We start from the raw sequence: 18,662 nt of genomic DNA on the forward strand, positions 1-18,662 counted from the left end.
GAGGCTGTGTACACAGAGTCAGGGAAACATAGATGAGATTGTTCACTGCAACATTGCTTGTAACAGCAAAAAGTTGGAAGAATTTAAGTGTCCAGCAACAAAATAACTGATGGATAAACTATGGTGTATTCATACGGTGGAACACTAGACAGTAGTGAAACTGCATGAAGTAGAACTTTATAATTCAACTTGCACAAAAATCAAAAACATAATGTTGTGGAGAAAAATTAGTCACAAAAGGATACTTCCCAAGTCATTGTATTTACAACAAATGTAAAAGCAATCAAAACAATACTATATATACTTGTTAGTATAACAATTAAAATGTGTAGGGAAATCACAAACACTAAATGCAAACAGCTCTCAGGAAGAAGGAGGAAGAATGTATGGGGAGGGGGCGCAGGGGCTGCCCCTGGATCTGTAACGTTTTATTTTCATAACACTGAAGGAAATATGGCAACTGTTAAGATTTGCCAAAGTTGGGTCATAGATACACAGGTATTCCTGATATTTTTCACTGTGCTTGAAATTGTTCATAATAAAAAGAAAGCAACGTCACAAAGCCTGAATTTTATTAAGAGAATGAAAATGCACCCTACGATAATAAGGAACAAAATTGATACTGTAGAAACTTGAATCAGTGACGTGGGGATGAGCTTGAGAAATGCTCCCAGAGTGCTGAGAAAACGTCAAAAGAGATGAAAAAATAGGAGAGAAAATAATAGACAGAGATGTGGATAGAGAGGACAAGATCCAAACTATGGAATTATGGGTATTTCTTTGGTATTTACCAGAATAAGAGAAGCAGAAATACTACACATCAAAAACAAAAGTAAAACTTGTCTGAGCTGGAGAATAATCTGAGAAGTCTGAAAGGGCAATGTTCCCGCTAAAATTAAATGGCCCACATCCAGATAAAACTGACAAAATTTCTACAGTGTACAGAAAATCTTTAGGAATTAAGTTGGTGCTTTCTGCGTAGACAAGACGTTGGCAGGTAAAGAAATACTTGATGTTGAAATACACGATCCAGGAGGTGCTTTATCCAGATTGTACCTCGCTTAGTAGAGACGAATTAGGAAGGCAAAGGAAGTCCTACTATCTCGAGAGAGCATCTGAACTAGAAAGAATTAAGATACTTTTGAAATATACTTTGAACTGCAGTTTAAAAGCAAAACCTTGGTATTCAATAGCAGAATGTATATTAGGTTTTGATCTCTAAAATATACGCAGGAATTTGCTGGATAATTCTAAAGGATAGATTAATCATCAATGCTTCTAATTTTCTAAGGGTTTTCCTTCTCTCAAGTTCTATCATCCCCATAGAAACGCCACTACTCAACTCCAATCCAATTTTTAATGAGGATTAGTAAAATGTTAGCCATGTGAAAAGTATTTCATCATCCATTAAACCACTGCTAAAACCGCTATTAAAGTCAACACTCTTTGTAATGCGCAATACTCTTTATAGAATGATTCCTTTGGCAATTTCTTCCTACAACTGTTTCCAGAAAAAAATGTTTTCACTGAAACACTAGTTTGCATCCTTTGGTCACTGGAAGTTCTAGAAGACCTTGATTTCTTTCTTGTCTTTGTTAACAGGAAGCTCAGAGTTTAGTGACACCCAGGACTTAGGTGACTGTCTCATCTCATACGATTGTCTCCACCTCCATTTGCTTCCTGATTATCTTATCATATTTCTTCTTCATTAAGGTGTGTGAGTCTGTGTGTATATATATAAACTTCTTCAAATCACTTCTGCACACGGGTTAAATATAAATGACTTAAAAATACATTAAAATGTTTTGAGTGAACTGACATTTCAAAAGCCTGCATGGTCCTAGCAGACAGTAGCCACATTGTGGAAGAGAAGATTCGTGATAACTAAGCCAGGGAGGGTCCCCTCAGTGTCTCACAGTGATGAAAACAACTCCTACTTTGCATATATCGTCACAGGATTAGAGCCAGTCTTAAATCAGGGGAGGAGTCTGACTGAAGTCCTCACTTGACCCACAATCCTGCCCAATGGTTAACTCAGAACCTCAGAGAGAATCCAGGACAGGAGCAAGCCAGACTCTCTCTGGGTCATGAGCTTAAGTTGTGCCCAAGAAACCTTTTCACAATAAATGGGAACAAGAGTAATCTGTTCTCATTTTCAAAAAGGTATTGGCATATTCATTAAGCCAAGACACAGAGAGAGAGAAGGATCCAGGGATGCAGCTGAGGATTCCCAAGCATTAAAGCATCACAAACCACTCTCCATCAGAGAGAAAATCAGGAAATGCTAACGTTAAGAACTCACTGTCTGTATAACAAATGGAAGTATTAGCTGGGCTTACCATGGGTTGCTTTCTAAAGGAAGAATTTCTGCAGTGGTTTGAAACCTACACCTTGAGAAAATACCATCTAGCTAGAATTGGCTGAGCCAGGAAAGATGAGGAGGGAAAAGCATACAGACTTCTAGAGCCAGTGGGTACAAGGGGAATGCCATTGCTGGTGTGGAGGGCTCATGCTATGAAGCCAGGAGCAATAAGGCGAGAGAGCTTGGCTGGGCTAGACTGTGGAAGATTTTGAATGTTGGGCTAAGGAGTGTGGCCTTCATCCTGTGAACAAGCAGGTGCAGGAGAGTAACGTGCTAATGGAGATGGTTTTACATCAGCCTATGGCAGGGTGCAGGGTGGGTCTCTACTTTCCGCCTCTGTGCCTCTGCATCTTTCCGCCTCATGCACATCCTCAAAGATCTCCCTCAACACTCAGCTCAGGAAACCTTCTGCCTAGATTCTCCTGTCCTCATCCCCTAGCCCCTTGGAGAAATCCCACTCAACTTCTACCAGCCATCCCCAATGTCACCTCACTGTGAAACCTTTGCCAACCTATCTCCCAGCTCCCTGAGCCAAAAGTCAACCACTCCTCCACCTGCCACCCCAGGCTGCAAAGCACATTCTGTATTCTGCCCCTCACTAGACAGGTCATTGTGCACGTGACCGTTCACTGGACTGGATCATGAACCCCTGGAAGGAAGGGACTGGCTCAATCCTCCTTGAAAAGGGTTTGGAAAAAGCAAATATTTGTGACACTAATGGCTGATCTTTTTGGTGACTTCTATACGAAATACACCCTCTCTTTATGCTTTTCACTGCTAATATATAGTTTATATGAAACTGAATACAATTTCCATATATATTTGATCCAGTATTATTCATACTGCAGATTTCAAACCCATTAGTGGATAGTAAAAATAATTCAGTGGGGCCTGACCATATTTTTTTAAATGGAACCAAATGGTATAAAATTATAAAAGCTTAGCATTTAGCAGAGGTGGGTAAGATATTTGCACGCACACACAGACACACACGGATTCTAGACATGTTTGTGTGTACTGAGTGCAGTACAAATTGTATATTCTGACTGTGGGTTGCAGTCTAAAAAAGTTTGAGAAACACTTCACACTAGTTGTTTTGTTGAATGAGGGTTAATTTTCCAGCCCGATTGCCATTTTATTTTGAGCAAGGGTTGGATTTTCTCGTCTTATTTTTGTCCCATTGTAGGGTTTCTCAACCTCGGCACTATAGACATTTTGGGGTGAATCACCGTTTGTTGTGGGCTCTCCTGTGCATTTCAGGATGTTCAGCAGCATCCCTGGCCTCTACCCACTAGATGCCAGTGGCACCTTCCCTCCAGTTGTGACAACCAAAAATGTCTCCAGACATTTCCAAGTCCCCCCCAGAGGGCAAAAATCACCCCCAGGTGAGAACGTCTACCCTATGGTGCCCCCAATAATGGTGAGCATTGAGGCAGCCTTTAAGAAATGGATAAGGCAGATCTGAAGCAAAGATCCTGCAGGAGCCTACTGCATCAGAAGATCTTCTTAACCCCATCAGGCGTACAACCAGGTCCCTAGGGGCCGCTCGGACTGCACAGAACGTCTTCAGTCTAACCACAGGACTCTCACTCATGTGGCTAGAGGGTGTGCACAGGGCACAGAAAGTGCTCAGGGTCCAGAGGTGCTCTTGGAGAAAGGAGGAGGAATCCCAGCACTTCTGGACGACAGAAGTAGAGCCTTGCCGTGGAAGCAGCGTCTCAGGAAACTCACGTGGAAGGTCGCCACTTGAGACCATGGAAGCAACAGTCCCTCAGCTCTGCAGAGGAGCTACAAGCACACGGGGGATGAGCGGGAAACTAAACATCGGGGGGCAAGAAGTGATGCTGCTCTGACGTGGAAGGGCCCAGCCGTGCATGCCATGGGGTCTGTGCACCAGAGAGGAGCGCAGGAAATGCAAGGAGCACTGGCCAGACAGTCCCAAGAATCTAGCGCTCAAGGCAGCTAACTGTGACCCAGAATGAGTCACGTAATCTGGGATGTTTCAATTTCTTATCAGAAAATTGTGGAAGTTTCACTAGGTCCTTAAACCAGTTCCAAAATTCCATGATTTTGGTTTGGCTCTCTACTTTTTCTTTTCCTCACTAGGACCTACAGTTTGGACGTGGTCTGCCCGCTGGCTTCTGGCTACCTTTCTGACCTCAGTTCTTATCATTCTCCTCCTCACTTACCATGTTTCTGTCACATGAACCTCCTTACGGTTCCTAGAATATCCTAAGCCTGCTCTCACCCCAGGACCTTTTCACTTGCTGCTCCCATCACATGGAGAGACTCTGCTCAAATCTCCCTTTTGAAGAGAAGCCTTCCTTGATAGCCTATTGAAAACAGCAGCTCTCGCCATCCTCTGTGCCCTCTCACACCTCCTCTTTTCCTCTTAACACTTATCATTAAGGACATATTATTTATGTAAGGTAATATATACTTATTTCATCATCTGTTTACGTACTGAGACTGATTCTCCCATGTATAAGCTCCATGAGGGCAGGACTTGTCTATTTGTTTACTGCTAGGACCCCAGCACCCAGAAATTGCCTGGCACATTATAGGCATTGAATGCACATTTTATTTATTTATTTTTTTCCTTAAGATTTTATTTTTCCTTTTTCTCCCCAAAGCTCCCTAGTACATAGTTGTGTATTTTCAGTTGTGGGTCCTTCTAGCTGTGGCATGTGGGACGCCGCCTCAGCATGGCTTGATGAGCAGTGCCACGTCTGTGCCCAGGATTCCAACCGGTGAAACCCTGGGCCGAGGAAGCAGAGAGCGTGAACTTAACCACTCGGCCACAGGGCCAGCCTCTGAATGCACATTTTTAAAACGAACTGATAAACATATACTTAAACAAGTGAAATAATCACTGTGGACTCAGAAACCAAATTCTTTACTTGGTTGAGCATCACCAAGACATTTTTCCAGATTAGTGTAAATAATTACCAGTGGTGATGTGCAAAGCAAAAACAGAACGAAAACAAAAAGGCCTGGTTCAACTTCAAGTTGTTTATAGCTTTCTTATCGTTCACTCTTTTAATTTTCATTGTTCTAATTCTTTCTGAATTTGACAGTCCTTTATTTCATTTTATTTTAGAAAGAAATTTACTGCATCAGTTCTTTGCCCCATTAGGGCTCAGCGCTGAATGTAATAAGATATTACAAAGGCCTCAGATCATGGAAGAGATTTCAGTTTCCGCTTGTGAACTTTTCTTTCCATTGCAAAAACTAAAATCTAAACGTAGTGGCCCTCTCCCGTTTTGGTTGGGAATAGTTTATCACAGAAGGCGGCAATCATCTGAGGTAACGTGCTGGAGCTTCTCTCTTGTGCCCTCATCTCAACCACTTCAAGTGACTCCAACCTGATGCTCAAGGGCCATGAGGGCTCTGAAAGTCTGTGAGCTGCCGCCACCTGCTGGATGACTTGGGAGCTACCGCCATCTGCTGGATGACTTGGGAGCTGCCGCCACCTGCTGGATGACCGAGACTTCGTACTTCCTCCCGGGGAGTGAGCGTTGGTGGTGGTTCCCTAAAGTTTGTGATCCTCACCATCGGTTGGTCTCTGGAATCCCTTTATGACCACGTGATCAAGACTATTGCTAGGAGAAACATTTCACTGGGCCAGAATGGACACCTATTTACACTATTAAATATGGCAGATGCTAGGGTTGAAGTCAGTTGGCAGCACTAATCCAAGCTCTGTGACGGATCCCTGGCTCTCCAGACAAGTGGGAATGAGAAGCTGGAACCAAAACTTCCAATATGAGACCAGGAGCTTCAAAAATAGACAGTTTCAGCCTTATAGAAGATCACCTTTTTCCTTTCAAAAAGATTTTTGTCTCAAAGTGTCTGTCAACACCCTGCTTTAGTATGAATACTATCTATCAAAATATTTACTAATCACTAGAATAGCAGGCAAAAGAGTTGGGTTTCAAGTGCTATCCGTATTACCCAGGGGCTGCACACATTACTCTGTCCATCAATAAGCATAAGGGAGAGGTCACAGCCCTGACCCGCTCTGCTTCATGAGATATCAAAGGGGAAACATACACTTGACAAGCCAAAAGCTAAGCAAGAGCGCTATCAGGAGCCCCAGCTGTGTATATAACACCAGCGAAACAACCTAAATGTCCATCAATACAGAATTAGTTAAGTAGCTGTGGTGGAGCTGTACAATGGAATACACTGTGGTTATTAAAATCAATCACGTAGATCTACATTTACTCACATACAAAGATGTGTACAGTATTTTGTTACACAGAAAAAGTATGTGTACTATGATCTCATCATTGGATTAAAAAAATGCTGGAAGATTACACATCAAAATGTTAATAGTGGTTATGTCTGGATGCTGAGATTAGAGACAATTTTCATTTGGATTTTTTTACGTTATTTTATGTTGTTGGAATTTTTTTTCTAATAATAAGTATGCATTACTTTTTCTATTTAGAGACAACAAAAAAGCTCTGCTTTGGGATTATTGCAATGGTTTCCTTAATCGGTCTCCTTCCTCCTGCCCTTGGCCCTCTACAGACCGTCCTTCTCATACCAATGAGAGTGATTTTTGTTGAAACCTAAGTATAAGGTCTTTTCATAACTCTGGTCAAGACTCAGCCCTCAAACTAACCCTCCCAGTCTTCCCATCTCTTTCCGAGAAAAAGTAAAGTCCAACGGCCTGCAAGGTCGTAATCAGCCTCCAGTGTGACCTCCCTCTCTCTCTGACCTCACGTCCTTGCAAGCTTCTTCCCCAGACGACCCTAATCCGGCCACACAGGCCTCCTGGCTCTTCCCTGAACACCTCAGGACGCTTCTGCATCAGGGCCTCAGCATTTGCCTGGAGTGCTCTTCCCCCACGTGGATGGATGGATGGATACATAGATAGACAGATAGATAGACAGACAGATAGATAGATAGATAGATAGATAGATAGATAGATAGATAGATAGAAAGATACATACATACATACATAGAGCAATCGATTTATATCCAGAAAGTTTGCCCTGTCCTTACTCAAATGTCACGTTCTCAGGAGGCTTCCTCTGACTGCCCACCCTGTTTCTTGTTTTGTTTTTCTCCATAGCCCTTATCATCATCTGATGTGTTATCTATATGTATATGTATTTTTTTGGTGAGGAAGATTGGCCCTGAGCAAACATCTGTTGCCAATCTTCCTCTTTTTGCTTGAGGAAGATTGTTGTTGAACTAACATCAGTGCCAATCTTCTTCTATTTTATGTGGGATTGCGCCACAGCATGGCTTGACGAGGAGTGCTAGGTCCGCGCCCAGGATCTGAACCTGTGAACCCCGGGCTACCTAAGCAGAGTGCATGAACCCAACCACTATGCCACTGGGCTGTTCACTGTCTGTCTGTCCTGACTAGAATGTAAGCTCTGTGAGGTCAGGGATTCCTCTTGTCTGTTTTGTTCTCTGCTGAATTCCCAGCATCTGAAACAGTGCCTGGCACACAGGGGGCACTAAATATTTGTATGAAAGAGTAAATGGATATATTGTAGAATAACTTAGGGAACTGATTCTTTAGAAAAAAATGAATCCCATGAACTTGAGGAATCAAGTTGAAAACAAGGTAACCACAGGGCTGGGTTCTTATCTAGGATCTGCCACTGAGAGACCCTGAGAGGGCTACTGAGTCATTCTGGACCTCAGTTTCCCCCTGTGAAAAATGAAGAGGTAGTGCTTTCTAGCTCTCTGAGCTTATAAGCTCTCAGTCAACAAAGATTTGGCTGTGAGACGTGATTATCTCCTTCGTTCAAGGCAATATGCTATGTAGGCAAAGATGAACAAGGTAAGATCTGTGCTCTTGTAATCTGTAAGAGTGGAAGACCAAAAGATAATCCATATTTTTGGAGTCCACATGAAAGGCACCTATTTCTTATTATATAAATGATACTATTACTTCTTGTGGTGGATCCCTTCCCTCTGTTCCCCAAGATCCACCTCTACCCTTCTCTGCTCTGCCCTGGGCCCCGGGGAGCTTCCCTGTATGGCCTCCAGCCGTGTTCTGCAGCTCTGGAAGCACCACGGGAGAGGGGACAGAGGGAGGAATGGAGTCAGAGCATTTGCTCTCCAACTTCCACTCAACGAGGGTGTCATGGGACACGTGTCTGAAGGTTACAGCGCTTGCCTGATGGCCCTCCTTGTCTCTCTCCAGTTGCTGGTAATTGACCCCTCTTGATCTCCTTACATCCACCCAAAACTCTTTCAAACAATTCCTTTACAAAACTCACTTTAAATTACCCAGTTGCAGGTGCCTCTGTTTCCTGCTAGGAGCCTGGTGACACCTGAGATTGAAGCTGGGCACCTGAGGGGTACTGTAGATGTTAAACCAATCTGCTGTTCTTCCTGTTTAACTTGAGGGGTGACTCAGGGGTCTAGAGGAGTTGTGAGCAGTTTTCCAGAGGATTTGTGAACTTGTTTTGCAGAAGAAAGAGAACGCCTTCGGGATCACTGACGGCTGGCCCTCTGCAGCCGGTGAAACCCAGAAGTCAGATTGCCAAGGGCTTATCAGGAGAGACTAGTTTGTTCCCCTGAAGCTCCTCCTGCCAAGCCCCTTAGCTCCATAAAACCCCCCTGCTTTCTGTTCCTGGACAGGTGGATTTCAGAGAACCCAGGCTCCCATCTACTCGTTTTGGCCAATTCGAATAAATCTTTCTCCATCTCCAAGCACCGATGTCTCAGTGTTTTGCTTCCTGTGCATCAGGCACATGAACTTGAGATTAAGAGGTTTGGTATCAAAATCATTAGAAAAGTCATCTTTTCTCATGTGGTTGCCTCTCACTTGCACATATTTGTGCATATTTGTTTCTTACTTGGTCACATAATCAGATGGATCCATTAGACTCAGCCTCTCACTGTGTTAAGCTGGTTTCATAGACCTCCTCTCTGTGCCAACCCACAATTGTGGCCCTACTCTCTCATCAAAGAACATAAGAGACTGAGGGATTCAGACGCTAAGAAATGATCCCAAAGGAAATTGTGTAAAAGCAAGAAGTGCTCCAAAGGAAAGAACAAAAAAGATTAACTATGAAACGATGAGTATAAAGGAAAGAGAACAAAAGGAGTAATAAGAAAATGGAAGATAACAAAGGAGAAATAGGTAAAGGATATTTGTGTATTACTCACTTCACTATATTAAGGTTTAAAAATCCATTGAGACAGAGTAGAATAAATAATATATGGTTGCTTACCACGTGGCTGCTAAATACCAGCTGACTGATTGAATAGATGCTACGATGGACACTGGAGCACCTTGCATGCCGTTTTTTTTGAAAATTATATTTTCTTAGCATTTGTTTTAGTCTTTCTTCCGTATCTAGCCAGCGGGGGTAAGATATTGGTGTACTGATTATACGTGAATGTACGGTAATGTAAGATGTACAAAGGCCTCAGAAGAGCAATTAATAGGTAGCAGGTATTTACACAGCAAAGTGAATCATCCCCTTAAGAACCAATAAAGTTGCGCAAATGAGTGTTACTCGGATTTACATGCATCGAGGCATCAGCAAATCAATAGAGCGATTACGGTGGAGGGCATCTGAATGTAAAATCGCATTTGAAGTTATGTTTATGCACAGACCGCATACTTAAAATGCAGATTGATCTAGGCTATGAGTGAAACAAATGATTTGCTCTTCCTCCTGTTCCCTTTTTTGCCTTACAGTCTAAAGATTTACAAATACGCGAAGTTCACCAATTTATAGGCCTAGCCCAGGCTCCTGGAGCAACGCCAAGCAGAGCAGCCTCTCTCTCTGTTTCTCTTTTGACAGCAGCACAAACCTGTCCAAAGGCAGTTAGGTTGCAAGCAAGCTCTCCAGATCTCCTATATATTTTAGAACATTCATGTGCAAATTAAATTGCCGGGATTTCTATCAAGCGGACAATTTTGTTACTAGGCACTAATGGATGCCTTCCAAGTTTCACAAAATTGCTACCCATGAGAGGTTTCCCCAAATTTCCTGGAGAATCTCACAAAATTTAGGGGACAAAACCCCAGCAATATACTACAGAGGTCAGCAAACTTCGTCCCATAGGCCAAATCTGGACTGCCACCCGTTTTTGTATTGTTGAAACAAATTTCTAGGCCCAAGATGGAGCTGCTTCTGCCGGGGATGTCAAATCAGCAAACTGAAACTAAGACAACCTCCCAGTAAACGCTCCGCTTGACTAGAAACGCAGTATATCCAGTCAGCCAATGCCCAAATGCCAAGACAACTCTGAGCGCTATACTTATTTCCTTCTTCTATACTCATCTTCCATTTTCTCTTCCTTGTTGCTCATTCTTTAGCCCGTAAAAGTCTCCCACCTCCCACCCCATTCTGCAGTTCTCCTTGTCTGTTTGTGTCAACAAAATTGTCTTCTTTAATGATTTTTAATAGTACATGAGTTAAGAATGGCTTTTATATCCTTAAATGGTTGACCAAAAGTTAAAAAAAGAATAACCTTTTGTGACACATGAAAATTATATGAAATTCAGATTTCTGTGTCCATGGATAAAGTTTTACTGGATCACAGTCACACAGATATTTTCTTGTCTATGGCTGTTTTCATGCTTCGATAGCAGAAGTGACTTGAAAAATCCCAAAATATTTACTACCTTGTCCTTTACAGAAAAATTTGCTGACCCCTGTCTAAATAAATGGTTAGCTTTTGGGAGGTTAAAAACAAACAAACAGGGGCCGGCTCAGTGGCACAGTGGTTAAGTGTGCATGTTCCACTTCTCAGCGGCCCGGGGTTCGCCAGTTCAGATCCGGGTACGGACATAGCAGCACTTGCATGCCATGCTGTGGTAGGCGTCCCACATATAAAGTAGAGGAAGATGGGCATGGATGTTAGCACAGAGCCAGTCTTCCTCAGCAAAAAGAGGAGGATTTGCCACAGTTAGCTGGGGGCTAATCTTTCCCAAAAAACAAACCAAAACTAGAGGTACGGTATGGTAACTCTGTGGGGGATTTCCTTTCTTTTGCTTTTTGCCTGAATCTAGGGTGTGCTTGAGCGGTAAAAGATAGGCATTGTTATTGTCAGCAAAGCTCATCAGACCTTGCAGTTTTAATTCTCTGATGTCTTTTAAATCTGTAGTCTTTCAAAACTAACCAGCCAACCAACCAACCAATCAACCAAAACCCATCCTAATGATTCTACTTGCCCTAACTCATGTGGCCTCTTCTATTGTTCCACTTCTGTCAGGGAAGTTCTGCTCCTGACCCTTTGTTTCTGAATTCTGACATTCTAATGTCTTCAAGTCCCAAGAGAAGAGCTCAGGGTGCGGAGTCATAAAGAACAAGCGACAGACAGGCTGGTAATCACCCGGGTCAGTTACACCATCTTTCAGTAATTATGCATGGAGGGCACACGTATGAACAACATCTCCTTCATCTTGAAAGGTGAGCACATGTCATAATCTCTGTTTCACATGCATTTCCTCAAAATAATCTTGAGAAGTAAAAAATATTACCTACCTCAGACATTATTGTACCCATTTTAGAGATGAGAACACTGAGCCCCAGAAGGGTGAAGTGACTTTCCCTAGAAGGTCTCACTGCAAGGTAATAAGAGAACTGTTCTCCTGGCCCTCAGACCCGGACATGCCTCCCAGATTCTGCTCTGTTTAAAGGTACAGTGTTTGAAGGCAGTGAGAAGCTTTCAAGGATTGATGAGGACTTTTCACAGGCACTGACCAAAAGAGGTAGCAGGCTATACGGAAGCTGAAGGAAGGTGATAATAAGTCCCAAGGATTTTGGAAGAAGCTGCTTCCAGCCCCTTCCTGATTGCTTCCTAACCATCCCTAGTGCATGCCACTACCTTCTGTCCCCACCTGCTTCCCCTCTGCTCACTGTGGCATTGCTACAAAATAGGAGCCCTTCCTAGCGACTGGGGATAAAGGGAGTCTTTTTTGTGGCTACAGATGTGAAGACGTGTACCCAGGAATCCTAGCATGCTGAGCTGGTCTCTGGGGACACAGTCAGGCAATTAACAACAAGAGCCTAAGTCTCAGGGCAAAACTGAGCAACAGCCAGATTCACACGTGGACGTTTGCATGACAAGGGTGTAAACAGATACACAACCAGCAACCCCTAGACAGAGCGATGTCTGAGAAAGCAGGAAGGCAGAGACAAGAAAAGTGGGAGGTGGGGGCAGGAAACATCGTGGAATCAGGTTTTTTGTAGAAATTTTGATTGATTTGCGCCAGGGTGCATTGTCTCTGCTCAGTAGAAGAGAAGTTTCTGAAATTGTTGAAGAAAATGGATCGTGGGGAGGAGAGTATGTCAAAAACCAAACATCTATCACACCTTCCTCTGCAATTTCTGAGGATCTGAGACTATTATTAGGTTTATTAGGACCAGGGGAAAAATGTACTCTAATTTAGTATAGAAATGTTAAAGCTTATTCTAATGATGAGGAAAGAACACAGGGGTAAAATGAGGGCTTGGTTTGAAAGAGAGAGAGAAAATGTCTCTCCCTCCTCACCCCCTTATTAGCATATTGTACTCAATCAGCAAATCGATCACTGGAATCTCTCTCAAAGGCCTCCTTTCCATCCTTACTGCCTTGAACTTACACTCCCTGGGTTTGCTTTCTCCCTTCCTTCTTTTTTTCCTTTCCTCTTTTAGTCAACTTTTTTCTTATTTGTGTCACATCACAATTCTGGGAGTTCTACTTTGCCTGTGAACCTTGCCAATGGGGAAACCCACTTTTGGCCTGGTGGGTTTCTAGACCAACTTTCTCTTCCCATCTTCTCTTTGAATTTCCCTGACAGCAGCAGTAGAAAGGCATCCAGCCTAAAAAGTAGTCACAGGCTCTTGTCTTGTTAAGTAGCATTCAGTCATTTGCGTACTCAGTAAATCTTTATTGAGCATCTACTTTGTACAGCATGTTGGGAATGCACCCTCGAACGAGTCATTCCAACTCCAGGATGGAGCGAACCCTGGAGGGGAGATACAGATAATGAAAGAGTTTCAGGCAGTGAAGGGCTGTGGAGAAAATAAAGCAGAGAAGGGGCTGAGTGAGTGTGAAGTTCAGCGAAGCCTGTCTGAGGAAGTGACAGCTGAGTTATGAGGGGAGTGGTTATGGCAAGATCTGAGGAGAGAGAGTTCCAGGCAGAGGAAACAGCAGGTGCAAAAGCCCTGAGGCAGGAAAGTGCAGAATGACTTTTACTAGGAACAAAAGAACACATTCTGTTGGGAACTGCCCCGAGGACACCCATTTCAGTTCAGTGATGAACTGATTGGTTCTTTCTCTCCTTGGAGTATGAGGATAGAACACAAGAAATTAAATGGTTGAGGGTGCTAGAACCCAGCTGCATTCTCAGGGAAGCTTATAGAATCCTAGAGTTGGTCACACAGGGGAGTCATTTTTAATTTCATTTCATTTGTCTTTGGCAGAAAGAAAGAAAATACTTTTTGACTTCTGCCATTTCTATTATTTGTAGTTCATATTCTTTATTACTTGTTCCATCCTTCTTGATCAAGTTAAGCTTGGATCCCAGCTAACAGGTCACCACCAGATGGGCCAATGCATGTCCTATGAAGACACACATGTGTATGCATGTCTGTGATGCTCTACAGAATCCCCTGTTCTGATTGGCCAACTTATAAGATCCAACACAGGGCCAAAATAATACTATGGAATAATAAGGCAAATTCTAATGTTGTTGGTATTTCTTTCTTGAGGAAAAAAATACATAGGAAGGGTAAGGAGGGAGAGATTGTAATCTTTGTCTTCTTTGTATTTCCCTCAGGAACAGAAGAGGCACTGATGTGTGTGCTGAGTCTCTGGTGAGGGGATGGAAGTAAATATAATATCATTATTTTTCAAGGTCACTGAAATGACTCTATTTCTCATTAGAGGACCTGGACACTAAGACATCTGAATATTTTCTCCTCACCTTACTTGTGACATTGTGGAGCTGAGGTTAGATGTGGACATTGAGCAACACTTCAGTGAAGCCACCAAAATCCCCCTTCCTCCTCACTCAGGCTGAGCAGCAGTTAAGGCAACGCTGGGTCCTGGCTTTCAGCAACTACAGACCTAAGAGCCGCCAGGATCACCAACTGCCACATTAAGCAGTTAAGCTGCTAATAGGATCTGGCATTAATCGGCTGGAGTGTTAGCCTTCCTTATGAAAGGAGGTGGATGTAAGCCTAAAAGAGGCAACAGAGGAGCCCAGTGAGGGGCGGTCTCCAGGGCGGGATCTCAGAGTTCCCCTGGGACGCTCTGGTCCTCAGCAGTCAGCGTGAACATTCTGTTCTGAAGTTTGCTGTTCAGGGAGTACAGTGGGCATCACACCAAGAAAACACCCATGTAGGAAGGACCTTGAGGTGGGAGGAGCAAGAGTGATGAGAATGGGGCAGCCCAACTTGTAGAAATACTGGTCTCACACATTCCTTCAGGGAGGCCTTCAAAATAGTTACCAACTGGCTCAGTTTGGGTCTAACCAATCAGAAGGGCTGCCGGCTGTAAGTTCCCAGGGCTTTACTGGTCGAGTTTCAGCCCTGCATGCATGGCTCACTCACATTTTTGTATGTACAGTATACCTTCCAAGTTTTAGAAGGGAAAGGAACTTTCTAGTTTGTTTTGTGCTGTCAGAACTTCTTTGGTCCGTAGATTCTACATCGACTGTCCCCTGTACTTTATTGAATTGCTGACCTTGCTGTTCTCGTGCTATTTTGCTTTAGGTGAATAAGAACCTGTTGAAATTTGAATCTTCCTCTGGGAAGTAGCTTTGCAGTCAGCCAAACCCAAGTTCAAATCCTGCCTTTACAATTATTATTCTTGGCAAAGTAGATAACCTTTCAAAGATGCAATTAAAAAAAAAAATCTATAAAAAGGGATACTATTCCTCCAGCACAGGGTTTGGTGGGGATTAATATGGGATTTCCTAAGTAAAGCGCTCGGCACGGAGCCTGGCTCATGAAAGCTTTCGCAATGGTAGTTCTGATATTTAGAATTCAGTATAATTCAGATAAGTGCTATTTTGTAATTAGGTAATTTTATAAATGGAAAAATGGGTTTTGGAAGCGAGCTAATAGTCTAAACTCCCAGCAAAATAAGAAGTGTGAATGTGCCAGAATATAGGGTTTTCTAAAACATTAGAAGTGATCACGAGAAAAAACCACAATTGAAATACCAATTAAAGCACATTCTTACGTATTCATGAAACAGGCCATCTAATAAATTCTATTTCTGTTACTCTGATTTGAGTAACCATATATACGTAAAAGTGGTTAAATTATATTTATTTAGGAATATTTCATAATTGAGAGTTTTCACTGAATCAGCCACCTCCCCTGCATGCAATTACTTTGAAATGACAAAATTTTACTTCACACAGGAGATCAATTGTGATGAGACATGACGTATCTGTAAAGCGCCTTTGCATGCTTCATCCCACTTAATTCGCAAAGCTGGCCTCCACGTGGACCATGGGGAAATACTTATCAGAAACTCCAAGACCAGACCAGTGTTCAGTCTAAAAAGAAAAAGTTCAAGAGAAGCCCCAATCCACGTCCCCTCCCCTGCCTCCAGTCTCCGCACCCCTGTCCAGGGCCAGCACGAGTTGTTCTAGCTCATCCTTCTTCCACTTTCCTGTCTCCGTGGAGAAGGAGATACAAAGGGATAGAAGGACAAAGGTGAGCATGGGGCTGCTCACAAAAGGGGAGCAGAGGAGTTGATGTTGGGGAAGTGTAGGGTGGGCCCACAACACAGAGGGCTTGCTCAGTTTGTAATATGAAAAGAGAAACTAGTGTTTCAGGGCCTGCCCGGTGGCACAGTCAAGTTCACACACTCTGCTTCGGCAGCCTGGGGTTCACCTGTTTGGATCCTGGGTGCGGACCTACACACCGCTTGTCAAGCCATGCTGTGGCAGGCGTCTCATATATAAAGTAGAGGTAGATGGGCACAGATGTTAGCTCAGGGCCAGTCTTCCTCAGAGAAAAGAGGAGGATTGGTGGCGGATGTTAGCTCAGGGCTAATCTTTCTCAAAAAAAAAAAAAAAGAAACTAGTGTTTTCAAAATACCGTCAGATCCTGCCTCAGCTACTGTCACCCCAACTTTGGGCCATACATCACAAAGTCTAGCTAAAGACTATAGCATAGATCTCATCCAGCAAGAGCAGAAGGAGGCCCTCCTTTGATTTGAAATACATTAGAATCCTCAACATTTCTTCTAGGAAGAAGGAGCTTCATCCTTTGCCATATGCCTGGGGAGTTTCAGTTTTTAAATTCTAAAGAAGAGAATTGAAGCAATTGCTGGGTGATCGTAGTTATTGTGTATGTAGGGTTTGTATGTTGGTGTGTGTATGTGGGGTGTGGCTTCACCATACCCCATATCCCCCAACAATTCAATTTGAAGGAAGGAGCCCTGACATTCAAGGTTGGAGTAAATGTTGTTTTCAGAAGAGCCCAAATTCCTAGGACTTGGGGAACTTGGTGAGTCTCCCCGCCTGGAAACAGCCGTGGCCTTGGGAGTCAACTGTGTGGCTGGTTTGTGAAGAGAGGGAAGGAGTTTATTCAGATCAACTAAGAAATAAAAATAGGGCTCTGTGCGGGCTACAGAAAACCAACTGACAGTGTTAGGTAGGCTTCTTTTCTGAAAGCTCCTTTCCTGGGTAAATAGGACCCAGGGGTTGCACAGGAATCTGGAGGAATTTATTGGCAAAACTGAAAAGGTCACAGAGTCTTCAAACAAAGAAGCCTCAACATTTCAGTTCTGAGATCTCCCCACTACACAGGGCTCTAGGTTTTTGTAAAGGTACCCCCCAATTCCGAAAGACAAAGATTTTCTAAGCCGGGGTTGGCAAGGTAGTCTAAGTAATTGAAGTGTGGTTCTTGAATCATGAGGGAGCTTCTCAAACCCCAGATCACAATCAGAATCTGACTTTTTACAAAACCCCCAGGTGATTTGATAGACGCTGGCTCAAGCTCCCCCCAGCCCCCCAGAGAGGAGCTATGACAGAAAGGACCTTATGCCATCAGCTAGGCCCCCAGCTAGACGTCAGCACACCCATGAGCTCTTTGATCCTCCCTGATGCCAATCAGAGGGACCGTTTACCTGAGCATCCTTCATTTGCAGGTAGATACCAACCTCAAAGAGCCCAGGAGCCTTATTTTCTCCCCTATGATTCTAAGATGAACCCATTTTCTCCAAAGATGAAAAAGTGGGCGGGGGTGAGGGGGGAAGGCTGCACAACATCTTGGTATGTGGTCTGTTCTGTGATCGTGAAAGAAAACTGACCTCAAACTCCCTGAGGATGATGCAAAAATAAATCTTCTGTTGACTTCCTGGACATAGAAATGGCCTGTGGCCCTGTCGAGGGTTTCTAACTTCCTCAGGGCTGGGAAAACTGCAGCGGGAAGGGCTGAGGGGAGCCCACTCCAGGCTGTCCTTCTGTAGGGCACTGAGACCCCAGTCAGGGGGTCCTGATGCACGAACTCCAGCAACGCAGCTCCCCCCCTCTCCCCCCGCCACCGCCCTTCAGGAGGGCCGCGGTACTCACGGAAGGTTCGGACGGTGTCGCTGGGCCGGCTGCGGGGACTGGGGCCATGGGGATTCACGGCCCGCACAGCAAACTGGTAATTGGTATCTGGATCGAGGCCCTTGATGACCATGGAGTCCATCTGGATCCGTTCTTGGAATAAGGTCCAACTCTTGTCAAAATCTGGCCTTTATTGATTAAAAAACAAAACCAAACAAGAAGCAGCAGTTCAGGAAGAGCAGAGGGAAAGGAAACTCGCTGGCTGTGTAAACTAACAACATTTGAACTCTGGAACATTTGAACATAAAAATGGGTTAACATCTCCTATATAAAAGTCATCTTGATTCTAAATCGTAGGTCAGAATCTTTACGTCCCTGCCAATAAAAGCAAGTAGATTATTTTTAGGACCAGTTTTAAGCACTGCTTAAAGATCATCTGCTTTTCCTCGCACGGACTTAACTACGGTGCAAAGATCCCCACGTAGGAGTTCATTTTCAAGGACGCTGCCTTCCAGATGTTTTGTAAACAAGCCTTCCCCTGACAGTCCCCGTTCTCAGAGGTCAAGAGAGCACAGATTCTATCCATTCACAATCTGTTCACAAAATAAACAAATATAAGTTTTATAGGGTGACTAATTGCACGAATTGCCATGGGAAAACCCAAGAAGATTCTGTCCGTGGCCATTCTTACTCTGAACAAAATTGTGCAACTTGCTGAATTTTCACACGTCCTTCTAAGAACCCTGTGGAGAATGCAGCCCTTCACTTCGAGCTCATATTGGGAGGCAATACGCAGAGAGCGTTGAGTAC

General features: G+C 43.6%; 1 protein-coding gene across 1 annotated transcript in view; it reads right to left on the reverse strand.

Moving 5' to 3' along the window:
* EGFLAM (EGF like, fibronectin type III and laminin G domains) overlaps nucleotides 1–18,662 on the reverse strand; it is a 173,043-nt gene that overhangs the window by 61,524 nt on the left and 92,857 nt on the right. Inside the window, exon 6 of the mRNA XM_046672151.1 lies at nucleotides 17,874–18,040. Within this exon, the coding sequence (XP_046528107.1) occupies nucleotides 17,874–18,040 (167 nt within the window). The remainder of the gene's footprint in view (nucleotides 1–17,873; nucleotides 18,041–18,662) is intronic.

Source organism: Equus quagga, chromosome 9, assembly GCF_021613505.1.
Source record: "Equus quagga isolate Etosha38 chromosome 9, UCLA_HA_Equagga_1.0, whole genome shotgun sequence".
In the NCBI taxonomy this organism is placed as follows: Eukaryota; Metazoa; Chordata; class Mammalia; order Perissodactyla; family Equidae; genus Equus; species Equus quagga.